At 35.8% G+C, this 13,229-nt stretch overlaps 1 protein-coding gene across 10 annotated transcripts in view; it reads left to right on the top strand.

The window, feature by feature from the left end:
- Positions 1-13,229, top strand: part of ZZZ3 (zinc finger ZZ-type containing 3) — a 122,107-nt gene that overhangs the window by 102,994 nt on the left and 5,884 nt on the right. For 8 of the 10 annotated variants that reach the window (XM_050804969.1, XM_050804995.1, XM_050805042.1 and 5 more), the window contains 6 exons: positions 2,262-2,409; positions 2,497-2,612; positions 3,316-3,387; positions 5,029-5,130; positions 5,802-5,897; positions 8,536-8,688. In XM_050804969.1, the coding sequence (XP_050660926.1) occupies positions 2,262-2,409; positions 2,497-2,612; positions 3,316-3,387; positions 5,029-5,130; positions 5,802-5,897; positions 8,536-8,688 (687 nt within the window). The remainder of the gene's footprint in view (positions 1-2,261; positions 2,410-2,496; positions 2,613-3,315; positions 3,388-5,028; positions 5,131-5,801; positions 5,898-8,535; positions 8,689-13,229) is intronic. The other 2 variants (XM_050805016.1, XM_050805049.1) reach the window with 1 other exon arrangement.

The raw sequence follows: 13,229 nt of genomic DNA, 5'->3' as shown, positions 1-13,229 counted from the left end.
AAATGTTTAATTTTTTTCGTCTATAATTAGCCGTACTACTTAAGGCAAGATACCAACTTCTTCCACCTCCACCAGGCAGACAATAAAATATATCCAAATGAAAATAGCTAGAAGCTTTTATTGGATATTTGTATGGGAACTTGTCCTATTCCTTAGCCATTTTTTTTCCTAGCTTTTCCTGTTATCTTCCCCTTCTTTGAGTATTTTTCCTCCTCTGTATCAGGACTTAGGGATTAGTAAAGCTAAAAGAAAAAAATACTTCAGAATTGATTAACTACATTTGTTTCTGGGTTACTTTTGCACACTAGTACCTTTGTGCATATTGAGAGAGAAAACAATGGTGATCAAAACAAAATCTATTTTTAAATATCTTTAGAGTTACGATAGCCAAGTCCATGAGGAAGAAGTATAAATTTTACTTAATTCTGAAATGCCTTTTTTAAATGTGAAAATTCTCCATAATTTTGTTTTCCTTAAAACAGAACTTTCATGCTTAACACTTAACCATTTAAAAGCGATACAGGTTTTTATAATGAGTTTCTTGGTGTGTAAATATGGAGATGATCTTGATGTGCATTTGTGCTGTAATAGGGACCCACTAATTGTTCATTAAATTTCAGAGGTATAATATTAATCAGCATTGTATGAAAAGATTAGAACTGAAAAACGATGAAAAAGAATCCTCTTCTTAAAAAAGAAATGAAATCTTATCTTGTGTGACAACTTTAGTATCTTTATGAGTTACCTGTTTTGAATTAGTTACAAAAGTGGTCTACCAGGTATTAGGAGAGCGGCTCTGGCGACCTTATTTCACTAGATGTGTTAATTTATTATTTGAATGTTTCTAGGTATATTATTTAGTTGGTAAACATTTCTTTCTCTTCATACTTGTAGAAAACATTGAATATCATAAAAGATGTAGAGTCTATATGTTGATTTGTTAAAACTCTAAGGTTTTTAGAATTTTGGTGTATCTTCTGTGTTAAAGTGAGGCCCCTTTAAGTGTTTATTGATTCTGCATTGCTGTTATTAAATAATTTGCTGGTACAAAAAGATATAAGACTTATAATGGTTATTTACAGTGAATTCAACTAAAACAGATGGTGTTAGTAAAGTAAATACTAATGAAAAATTCATTAACCTTAATTTCATTTCATTTACTTTCCCGGGTAGGCAAAAAGATGCAATTAGGCATATTTACTAGATTTGTATGCTGTTGATTATTTCCTGTTTCTTCACTTTCAGGTTTAGTTTGAACAGACTTTCATTTCTTTTTTTTTTTTTTTTTTGAGTTTGGAGTCTCACTAGGTCACCCAGGCTGTAGTGCAGTGGGGCCTGATCTCGGTTCACTGCAACCTCTGCCTCCCGAGTTCAAGCGATTCTCCTGCCTCAGCCTCCTGAGTATCTGGGACTGCAAGTGCACTGCACCACGCCTGGCTAATTTTTTTATTTTTAGTAGAGACTGGGTTTCACCATGTTGGCCAGATTGGTCTGAAACTCCTGACCTGAAGTGTTCCACCAGCCTCGGCCTCCCAAAGTGCTGAGATTACAGGCTTGAGTCACTGTGCTCAGCCTAGAATGGAATTTCTTTTCACTTTATTTCAGAAATAAAGATGTGATGTTGACCATCTTAATAATTTTTTATAAAAAGACACAGGAATATATTAAATTAAGAAACTTTAATAACCATGAAGTTATTAGTGTCTGAGAATTTTTTTTTTTTTAATTAAAAAAGTCCTATGTTCTTTGGAAAAAAAATTTTCCTACTAGGTTTAATTTAAAAGGTTGATTCTTCTATTTTTTCTGGGTTTGTTCATACAAACTCAATTTGCCTATTTTATTTAGGTTTATCATATTAGTTATGTTGTTGACTTGTAACATGTTTGTTTTAGTGGACATATAAAAAATTCCTCTTAGTTCATATTAATGAAACTGGTGATATATATTGGTATATGGAATGCAGAGAACATTTATGGGTTGTTAGTTTTATTTAATATTACTATCATTATTTTAAAAGACACTGCCCTCCATCTAGAAGTAGTACTTAGGTTTTGCTAAATTCATTTATTCACTTACCATCTTTAGCATTTAATATTTAGACTATATTAATTAACTTTATTGTCATTTGGATTTAAACATGAATAGAAATGCCCCGTTGATTATTTGGATTTGGAGTCATCTGAAAATTTGACTGTGGTTGATTATTTCTTTAATTAAATTTAGACTTTTACTTTATCTTGTTTTTTCTCCCCTGCCCCCAGGCTGATATAGGGCTTCCGTATCCACAGAGAGTTGTTCAGTTGCCTGAGATCGTATGGGACCAATATACCCATAGCCTTGGGAACTTTGAAAGAGAATTTAAAAATCGTAAAAGACATACTAGAAGAGTTAAGCTAGTTTTTGATAAAGGTAAGAAATCATATGATAAGAATGTAAGTAGAAAAATATCTGGCAATGTTTTGCTTTAATGGTTCTGTATGTGGTCTTATTTTTCAGTAGGTTTACCTGCTAGACCAAAAAGTCCTTTAGATCCTAAGAAGGATGGAGAGTCCCTTTCATATTCTATGTTGCCTTTGAGTGATGGTCCAGAAGGCTCAAGCAGTCGTCCTCAGGTAAGCAGTGTGAAATATTGGAGTAGGAAAATTTGAATTTTAGACAAAACATTTTAACATTTTGTGGTTTGTGTTTTTAAAATTAAAGCGGTCTTTCACTGGAAGGTAAAGGAGATAGGAACTTTGAAATTAAGAGAAATTTAGGTTGGAGTCCTAACTTACTAGCCGTGAACCTTCAGACATCATTTATGTTGAAGTCTCTAAGCTGCGGTTTCCTTTTGTATAAAATGTAGTTAATATTACCTATGTTGTAGGGTTGTTGCTGAGGATTAAATAGGTAGTGTATGCAATGTGCCTAGTACAGTATCTGACACATAGTATTTAGTCTAAAAATAGTAGCTCCTTTGTGTGTAGTGAAATGTGACCAGGATTTGAGTCCTGGCCTTGCCACTCTTAGTAGATGACCCTCAGTGGACATGTTACTTTTCAATTCTGAGCCCACATTTCCTTTTCCTTTTTTAAAACATGAAGTTACAGTACTATTATGTATTTCACAGGATTGCTGGGAGTATAAAACCAAACGAAATAAAATAATGTGAAGGCATTTTGTAAACAGTAAAAACAAAAAGCATATACATTAAAAAAAATTTACTCAAATATTTTGAAAGTAATTTAAAAATTCCACAATTTGTGTGTTATTTGGCTATATCACAGGTTAGATGTTGTTATTTTCTCTCTGACAAAAGCCTTGTCTTACATGCAGATGATAAGAGGACGCCTGTGTGATGATACCAAACCTGAAACATTTAACCAATTGTGGACTGTTGAAGAACAGGTAATAGATATTTCAAAATTGTGTAGGCTTAAAAAATAAAAGTAAACAGTTAACATTACAGTCAATATTATGAGGCTTACGCCTGTAATCCCAGCACTTTGGGAGGCTGATGTGGGTGGATCACTTGAAGTCAGGAGTTCAAGACCAACCTGGCCAACATGGTGAAACCCTGTCTCTACTAAAAATACAAAAATTAGTTGGGCGTGATGGCATGTGCATATATAATCCCAGCTACTCGGGAGGCTGAGGCAGGAGAATTGCTTGAACACAGGAGGCAGAGGTTGCGTTGAGCCAGGATCGTGCCACTGCACTCCAGGCTGGGCAACAGAGTGAGACTCCATCTCAAAAAGAAAAGAGTCCATATTTTGAGTCAGGTATATATTGTTGTTTGTGATACCTGTTAACCATGAGTTTTAAATATTTAGACTTATTTTTGTATACCTTTTTGCATACTTCAAGAATTTTGGATTTTCAGAATGTGTAAACTCTTGTTTGGGGATAATTTTAAAAGAAAGAACCTGGGTTTTGAGATGGCAGTAGAAGTGGATGGAATAAAATAGATGTTTTTGTAATGTAGCTTTGGGAGAGAGAAAAATCTGAGGCCAGTAAAACTGAGCTTCAAAGTGCATTCTTATTTTTGTTGTCAAAGGGAGATGAAGAAGCCAGTCAGCGTTGGCATACAGCTAACATTTTTTTTGGCTAATGGCTAGGGTTGTTAGTGGGTGAAGTTTGAGGCACATCTTTGTCTCATATGGTTATTAACCCCACAGCTATACATTTAGCAGTTTATAAAAAGCTTTGGGAAATCTTTATTTATTTCAAGCATCCAGATTTTTCTGCATCTTCTGCAACTATGAGAAGATATAGGAGACAAGAAGGAATATTAAAATCAAATATTTGAATAAAGGGCCACACAAAAGAAGGAAAAGCTTCTTTTAATAGTTGAAATTTAAGTGAATTTACACGTTTTTGTTAAAACAGTAAGGGGAGGCCGGGCGTGGTGGCTCACGCCTGTAATCCCAGCACTTTGGGAGGCCGAGGCGGGCAGACCACAAGGTCAGGAGATCGAGACCACGGTGAAACCCCGTCTCTACTAAAAATACAAAAAATTAGCCGGGCGCGGTTGTGGGCGCCTGTAGTCCCAGCTACTCGGGAGGCTGAGGCAGGAGAATGGCGTGAACCCGGGAGGCAGAGCTTGCAGTGAGCCGAGATCGCGCCACTGCACTCCAGCCTGGGCGACAGAGCGAGACTCCGTCTCAAAAAAAAAAAAAAAAAAAAAAAAAAAAAGTAAGGGGAAAGACATAGTCTAGTAAGAAAAGATGGTCAGTGGAAATCACTAAAATGTGTAATCTACCAATTTGTTTACTTATTTTCTGTTTTCTTATGAGATCTTTTTACTTGTGTGAATAGAAAACTTTTGTAAACTCTTTCATAAGTTTATTCTCTAATTTCATTGTTCCCTGTGAAGTCTTAAGTTTCTAACTAGAAATTTTTCCTACCATGAGGGTTTCTAATAATGTAACCCCCAAAGGTGGGAGAGAGTATTACACTTAGAAATGAAATGTGAATGTATTTATTTAGAAATACAGTATTTAAAATTAAATACATATTTTCTTAAATTTGGTCTTGGGTATGGCTTAGAAAAAACTGGAACAGCTACTCATCAAATACCCTCCTGAAGAAGTAGAATCTCGACGGTGGCAGAAGATAGCAGATGAATTGGGCAACAGGACAGCAAAACAGGTAATTGAGGAGATGACTGCAGATTGCTGGCATGCTTTTGGTAGTTTTTTAATAAAGGAGAATAATGCTGACATTGGGCGATCTGCCATAACACTTTCAGCTACAGAGTGCTGTAGTATGTGTTTTTTTTTTTTTTTTTTTTTTTTTTTAAATTGTATATATTTTTGTTGATTTCAGAAACAAGTAACTTGAGATACTTCTGCTTTGGAGCATTACAAAATATTAAAAAATGAACATATAATGGACTTAGTTTCTCTTGAATGCTTACTAAGTATACTAATTGTAAACTTTTTGGTTATACTGTGCAAACAGGTTTGTTTCATTGCCTTAGTATTCCCTGGTTGTCTTTCTAAAAATGTATCTTGCAGTTTACTCCTTCATATTCCCATCTATATTAATAGATGTGTTTTTATACTACAGACGCAAGTGTTCATAAGTTGAAATATGTGTTTAGCTTTAGAATCAAATTTAAATTTACTTGAATAATTTTTGTTTGGCCTAGATTTTAAAATATATGTGTATTTGGTGACAGTTTATTGTTATTTTTAGATTCTTGACGAGTATTGAATTCTTAGCATTCATTAGATACTCATGTACGTTTTAGTTTTTAAAAACAACTCAGGTATTGTACGTCATCTCATTGTGTTAAGAGACTTGTCATGTTTCTTTAGGTTGCCAGCCGAGTACAGAAGTATTTCATAAAGCTAACGAAAGCTGGCATTCCAGTACCAGGCAGAACACCAAACTTATATATATACTCCAAAAAGGTAAAAGAAAATACATGAAAGTAAACTGTAGATTAAATTTATTAAAGAATGACTATGTAAAAATGTACACATTTGACAGAATAGTGTTGCTGTATTTTAAAACTTCTGTTCATTCTAAGCATTTCCTTATATTGTGCATAAATGCAGGGTAAGGACTCCATTATTGCTACTCAGTGAAATTCTGTGAGCTTTAATGATTCTTCATTATTTTCTTAGGAGTAATATGAATGAGTGCTACTTGAAAGATTTTAGATTCAAAATATGTTAGAAAGGGCTTTGTGAGGGTAAAGTTTTTAGGATATTTGATTATTTAATAAATACAATCAATTTCTGTTTTGTAGATAATGCTATATAAATCCAAGAATAGAAAGGTTTATTCTAAAGCCAGGCACAGTGGTGTGCACCTTGGGAGGTGCTACTTGGGAGGCTGAGGCACGAGGAACACTTGAGGCCAGGAGTTCGAGTCCAACTTAGGCAACATAGAGAGGTCCCATGTCTTTAAAAAAATAAAATATTTTATTTAATCCTTACTACAATTCTTGAAGTATAAATAGTCTTACCATCTTCACTTTACTGACATAATATTAATAGCTGTTATATTGAGGGTCTCTGAGCCAGACTCTACTGTTCTAAAACCTTTTATTAGATAAGGAAATTGGGCCCTCGGGTATGTTGAGTGAATTATCTGGTCACTTAGCTGCTAAGTCTGGGAACCACTGATTCTCTCTCATTCTGGTGCCACGCTTTTTCTACTATTCTCTGTTGCCTTCTACGGTGGAGAAGCTACTGTTTCTTTCCCAAACAGGACACTACATTAAAATGTAGCCAGTTTCGGCCTGGCACGGTGGCCTGTAATCCCAGCACTATGGGAGGCCGAGTTCAGTAGATCACGAGGTCAGGACCAGTCTGACCAATATGGTGAAACCCCATCTCTACTAAGAATACAAAAATTAGCCGGGCATGGTGGCACACACCTGCAGTCCCAGCTACCCGGGAGGCTGAGGCAAAAGAATCGTTTGAACGTGGGAGGTGGAGGTTGTAGTGAGCCGAGATTGCATCACTGCACTTCAGCATTGGTGACAGAGGGAGATTCTGTTTCAAAAAAAAAAAAAAGGCCAGTTTCTTGTAATAGCAAAAAATAAAGACACCTAATTGGCTGTTTTAAGTTTCCTTAGTAAGTTATCCTGGTACTTTCCCCTCCCCACCACTGCCATCTTTCTCATAAAGAGAAGCTAAGAGTATATCTAGTGCTGTTACCCTTCCATACTGAAGCTATTTAATGTACTTTTACATTAAGAATATTGTCTATACAGTTTCATGTTTTACACATTTAAAAAAAAATTTTTTTTAACCAAGCTTTGGAAGCTTGTTTTAATTTGCCAATTGTTTTAAATGTTTTGGATTTCCCACCAAATATAGCATAACCTGTGCTAGATATGTAGAGTTCATCCTATAACTGTGGAATATCGGAACCTTATGTTAATCAGTGTTTAATGTAAGAGTTCTAATTTTCATGGTTAATTTCTAAGCTAACGTTATAGATGTGTTGTAACCATATGTTTTCATAGTTAACACTGGATAATGATAACAAAAGGAATACTGGAGAACCTACATGTGTTTTTTTCCCTTAGGTGTACTGTATTTTGGCTGTGAAGATCTAGTACAGCTATATTTACAATGATTGCTTGCCATGGTTAAAGTTTAAATCTGGAAGCAGGTGAAATGATGGTTCTCCGTGTAGCTGAGGGTGTTCTTTGTGACTGTGCTATTGATCAAGACAGGCAGGCAGCATAGTGGTAGAAAGTGAGAATTTGGGCACCACACAGGCCTAGTTTATAATCCTTGTTCTACCACTATCTAGCTGCAACACACTGAACAAGAAACCTAACTTCCCTGTCCTCAGTTTTCTCATCTTTAAATTAGAGATGATGATAACTACTTTATAGGAATGTTGTAAGGATTAAATGACATTAGCATAGAGCAAACTTGTCCAACCCATGGCCCACATACCACCTGTAGCCCAGAACAGCTTTGAATGTGGCCCAGGACAGATTGATAAACTTTCTTAAAACATTACAATAGTTTCTTCTTTTTTTTTAGTGTTAGTGTATTTTATGTGTGGCCCAAGACAATTCTTCTTCTAATGTAGCCCAGGGAAGCCAAAGATTGGACACCCCTGGCATAGAATAAGCAGTCAATCAATGTTAGATAAGTATTTTCAGATATTCATAATGTTATAGATATTTTCCTTTTATTGGGTAGTTTTATTCCTGGCATAGGCCACTTCATCCTCTCTGATCTTCTATAAGATGATCATAAGAGTTCAGTGCAGCCAGCATTTGACTGCCAAGAGTATGATAAATGCTGGGGATACAAATATAAGCTAGATACTGAGCATGTGGTTCATTTTACCATTGTTGGAGTATTTCCCCTACATTTAAAAGAAATTTTTTTAAGGCTAGTTATGCTTAAAATTAAACACAGAAAGCATAGAGAAAGCAACAACATAAGAGTATGCTAAAGGATAGAGTGAAATTCTTCTGATAGACTTGTTGGAAGTAACATTTGTATTTTTTATATTTCTGATTCTTGTAATGATTTTTCACTGTCCCAATTAAAAATTTGTTTTCTTATTTAGTCTTCAACAAGCAGACGACAGCACCCTCTTAATAAGCATCTCTTTAAGCCTTCCACTTTCATGACTTCCCATGAACCACCAGTGTATATGGATGAAGATGATGACCGATCTTGTTTTCATAGCCACATGAGCACTGCTGTTGAAGATGCATCAGTAAGTTACCTATGTAGTTATTATACACATCAAGGTATAGAAGAGAGTAGGATTTTCTCATTATTCCACTCTTCAGAGAATGTTGGTTTCTTTTAATGAACAAGTCACATGTATAGTTTTTAAGTAATGTGCTTTTGTGAGGAAAATTTCAAACATATACAAAAATAGAATAGTATAATGAACCTTAACAATTATCAACCTGAGGCTACCTTATTTTAATCTCTACTCCCTCCCTACCCACCTCAACTCTGCTCTGGATTATTTGGGAGCAAGTCCCAGATACTACACAACATAATTTTCATATTTATAAAAGGTAATTTATTATATAGTGTGCGATCTCGGCTCACTGCAGCCTCTGCCTTCCAGGTTCAAATGATTCTCCTGCCTCAGCCTCCTGAGTAGCTGAGACTACAGGCGTGTGCCACCATGCCCAGCTAATTTTTGTATTTTCAGTAGAGGCTGGGGTTCACCATGTTGGCCAGGATGGTCTCGATCTCCTGACCTCGTGATCCGCCTGCCTCGGCCTCCCAAAGTGCTGAGATTATAGGCATGAGCCACCATGCCTGACCTATTTTCTGGTTTTTAAAATAATGAGTTCATTTTGTCATATCCTTCAAAGATGACCAATGAGGTTTAAAAATTTTTTTGTATTCTTATAAACTATTGGCCGTAAATGTATTTAATGTAGTTCAATTCATTGATGTTACTGCCTTTGTTAGTGTTCAAACTGGCCCATTTTTGGATAGTTGTAGCCTCTTTAAATTGGCTTCTAAGTTCTTTTGATAAGACTCTAATAGTGTTTAATAGCTTCTTTAATACCCGTTTTAACAAGGAAAATCCAGGCTTATCTTGTATATTTCCTGCCTCAGACCCAGAGTCAGTCCTTCTTTTTACTGGGAAATGGTATTTAGAGACTATATCCTGACTGTAGTAATGTTACTTGCTGTTGGGTTCACCATTGTTTCTAGGCCTGTTAATGGACAGAGCTGGGAAATATGATACATTTTTATTTTATTTAAGGATGAAAGACATCATTAAGTTCATATTTTAATTTCAAATTCAATTTAAGAACTCTAGGACTTTTATCTACCCTAATTGATCTTAAATATATATCTCCTTTCTCCAGGTTAAAAGTCACAGTTCTCACTTCCTTTGTCTCACACTGCTCAGAACAATCTCAGAATATATTAATAACCAACACTACTATTAATACGGTTCCTGAAAACAGTTTGTTTTTCAGTTCTTTATTTTGTCTTTTATATATATATATATCCCTCTACAGAAGTAAAGTCAAATTGGTTTTTAAATTATCTTGGAATAAATAATTCCTCTCAGTTGTTGCCATGGTTGGATATTAATTCACTTTATTTACTTTACATATATAGGGATTTCTTTTTGTTGCTGTTAATATTTTTTATTATTTTACTATTCCTGAAATTACTTTCTCAATATTTAACCGGATTCTGATTCCTTGACTAAAGGACATAAAGATTACCCTATATCTTCCTTAATACTCTGATTATATAGAATTGGAAAAGGATATTTTAATGAAAAGTTATCAAATAAAAAGTAAGCTCCTTTGTTCTATAGCTAGATTAATCAAATACTGATTGTATACTTTGATATCAAACCACCTTAATAACTGTATTCATAAAAATTTTTTAATTTCCTTTTAAACCTGTCTTTTGAAAAATGACTATCTGCTGTGTCTTAAACATTAGCATTTATGTATAATTTCATACTTTGTGATGATTAGATTTGTACATCTGAGAAATGTTTATTTAAATTTACTATTAGGCTTTGCTAGGGGTTAGATACATAGTTATGAACAAAATATGTCTGATCTTTGTGCTCATAAATTGTAGTCTTGTGGGAGAAGATAAATGTGTAATCAAATCAGTAAATCACACATTTAAAAAAGTGCCTCAGACCGGGCACTGTGGCTCATGCCTGTAATCCCAGCACTTTGGGAGGCTGAGGCGGGCAGATCTCCTGAGGTCGGGAGTTCAAGACCAGCCTGGCCAACATGGTAAAACTTCGTCTCTACTTAAAAAAAAAAAAAAAAAAATTAGCCGGGCATGGTGGCGCGTGCCTGTAATCTCAGCTACTCAGGAGGCTGAGGCGGGAGAATTGCCTGAACCTGGGAGGTGGAGGTTGCCAGGAGCTGGGATTGCGGCTCTGCACTCCAGTCTGGGCAACAGGAGCAAAAGCTCCTTCTCCAAAAAAATAAATTAAAAAGTGCTTCAAAGGAAAAATAGATGCTAACATAATTATTTAAGAGGTACTTAATTTAGATTGAGAGTTTCAGGGGAAGACCTGAGAAGGTGACAGTGAAGATGGTACTTGAAGTATGGATAAAAATTGGCCAGATGAGGAGTGGTGGTGGAGTACTTAAAAGAAGTACAGTTTGGCTTGGCGTGGTGGCTCACAACTGTAGTCCTAGTACCGTTGGAAGCTGAGGCAGGAGGATCACTTGAGCCTTAGAGTTCAGGACCAGCCTGGGCAGCATATCGAGACCCCATCTCTACAAAAAAGAAAAAAGAAAAAATTATTAGCCTGGCATGGTGGTGCATTCCTGAAGTCCCATCTACTCAAGAGGCTGAGATGGGAGGATTACTTGAGCCTGGAAGATTGGGCCTGCAGTGAACCTGGATGATGCCACTGCATTCCAGCCTGGGCGACAGAGGGAGACTCTGTCTTAAAAAAAACAAAAACAAAAAGGCCAGGCACGGTGTCTCATACCTGTCATCCCAGCACTTTGGGAGGCTGAGGCGGGCAGATCATGAGGTCAAGTGTTGGAGACCAACCTGGCCAACATGGTGAAACTCCGTCTCTACTAAAAATACAAAAATTAGCCGGGCATGGTGGCGCATGCTTGTAGTCCCAGCTACTTGGGAGGCTGAGGCAGGAGGATCGCTTGAACCCAGGAGGCAGAGGTTTGCAGTGAGCCGAGATCGTGCCACTGCACTCCAGCCTGGGAGACAGAGTGAGATTCCGTCTCAAAAAACAAAACAAAACAAAACAAAAAAACCCAAAACCCTCAGAAAAACCCACAAAAAAACAAAACCCAAAGGTACAGTTTGACAAATTGGCAAAATACAGTAGAGTGGATTGGATTTGATGTAATTTTTGTTGTTATTGAGTTTATTTATTTATTTAAAAATGAGTGCCAGTTGAAATTATTCTGATCACTTTAAAATAGCTACTCAAAATGTATATTTATGAAGCATCTTTTGGAAAAATTTATAGATTTTAGTTTCTCTTTTCAAAAAGCAATAGCCAGAACAATTATTTATATGTTATTTACTCTGTGGCTTCAAAATCTGTATACAGTTTTAGCTCCATTTGATATTAGTCCCCTTTAAGTAAGTTTAAAGTGATTATGATTAGGAAATCTATGAGGTTTAAAAAATTTTTTGTTTTAATTATGGTAAAATACACATAACATGAAATTTACCATCCTCACCATTTTTATAGTATAGAGTTCAGCAGTGCTACGTACAGTCACATTATTGTGCAGCCAGTCTCCAGAGCTCTCAGCTTACCTGACTCAAACTCTGTACCTATTAAACATCTCCCCAACACCCCTCTTTCTAGCCTCTGGCAATCATTATTCTGCTTTCTGTATCTATAAATTTGACTACTCTGCATTCCTCAAATAAGTGGAAGCATATAGTATTTGTCCTTTTGTGACTGGCTTGTTTCACCCAGCATATGCTCTTCAGGGTTCATCCATTTTGTAGCATGTATCACAATTTCCTTTTTAAGGCTGCATTATATTCCATTGTATGCCACATTTTTATCCATTCATTTGTTGATGGATACTTGGGTTGCTTCCGCCTTTTGGCTATTGTGAATAATGCTACTGTGGACATGGGTATACAAATATCCTGCTTTCAGTTCTTTTGGGAAGTAGAATTGCTAGATTGTATAGTAATTTTATGTTAAACTTTTTGAGGAACCACCATATACTGTTTTCCATAGGAGCTGTACCATTTACATTCTCACCAGCAGTGCACAAGGATTCCAGTTTATTTACATCCTTGCCAACATCGGTTATTTTTTGTTTTCTTTTTTTAGTAGTAGCCACCTACTAGGTGTGAGGTGATTTAACTTTTCTTAACCTTAGCCTTGCTGATCACATGTAATCATATCCTTAGCATTTAAATGCAAATTTAAAAATTAAAAGTGTTTACACTCTTTGCATTTGCAAAATACCTGAATTAAGTAAATTTCATTGTGACATTTCTTACTATATTATCTAATTATTTGGGTCACTTATTTATTAGTGTATAGCATTACTTTTGTTGTCTTTCTCAGTGGTGACACAGGATGGTAATAATCATCTAACATCTTTAGTTGACAAGAATTTGAAATGGATAGTGGGGACAGGCGCAGTGGCTTGTGCTGTAATCCCAGCAATAAGTGAGGCCTAGAGGAACAAATCGCTTGAGCCCAGAAGTTCGATACCAGCTTGAGCAACATGAACCCATTTCTACACACACACACACACACACACACACACACACACAAAAATTAGC

The sequence above is a fragment of the Macaca thibetana genome, chromosome 1 (genome assembly GCF_024542745.1).
Source record: "Macaca thibetana thibetana isolate TM-01 chromosome 1, ASM2454274v1, whole genome shotgun sequence".
NCBI lineage: Eukaryota > Metazoa > Chordata > Mammalia > Primates > Cercopithecidae > Macaca > Macaca thibetana.
Note: the sequence above shows the minus strand (reverse complement) of the source record. Positions and strands in the feature narration are given on the sequence as shown.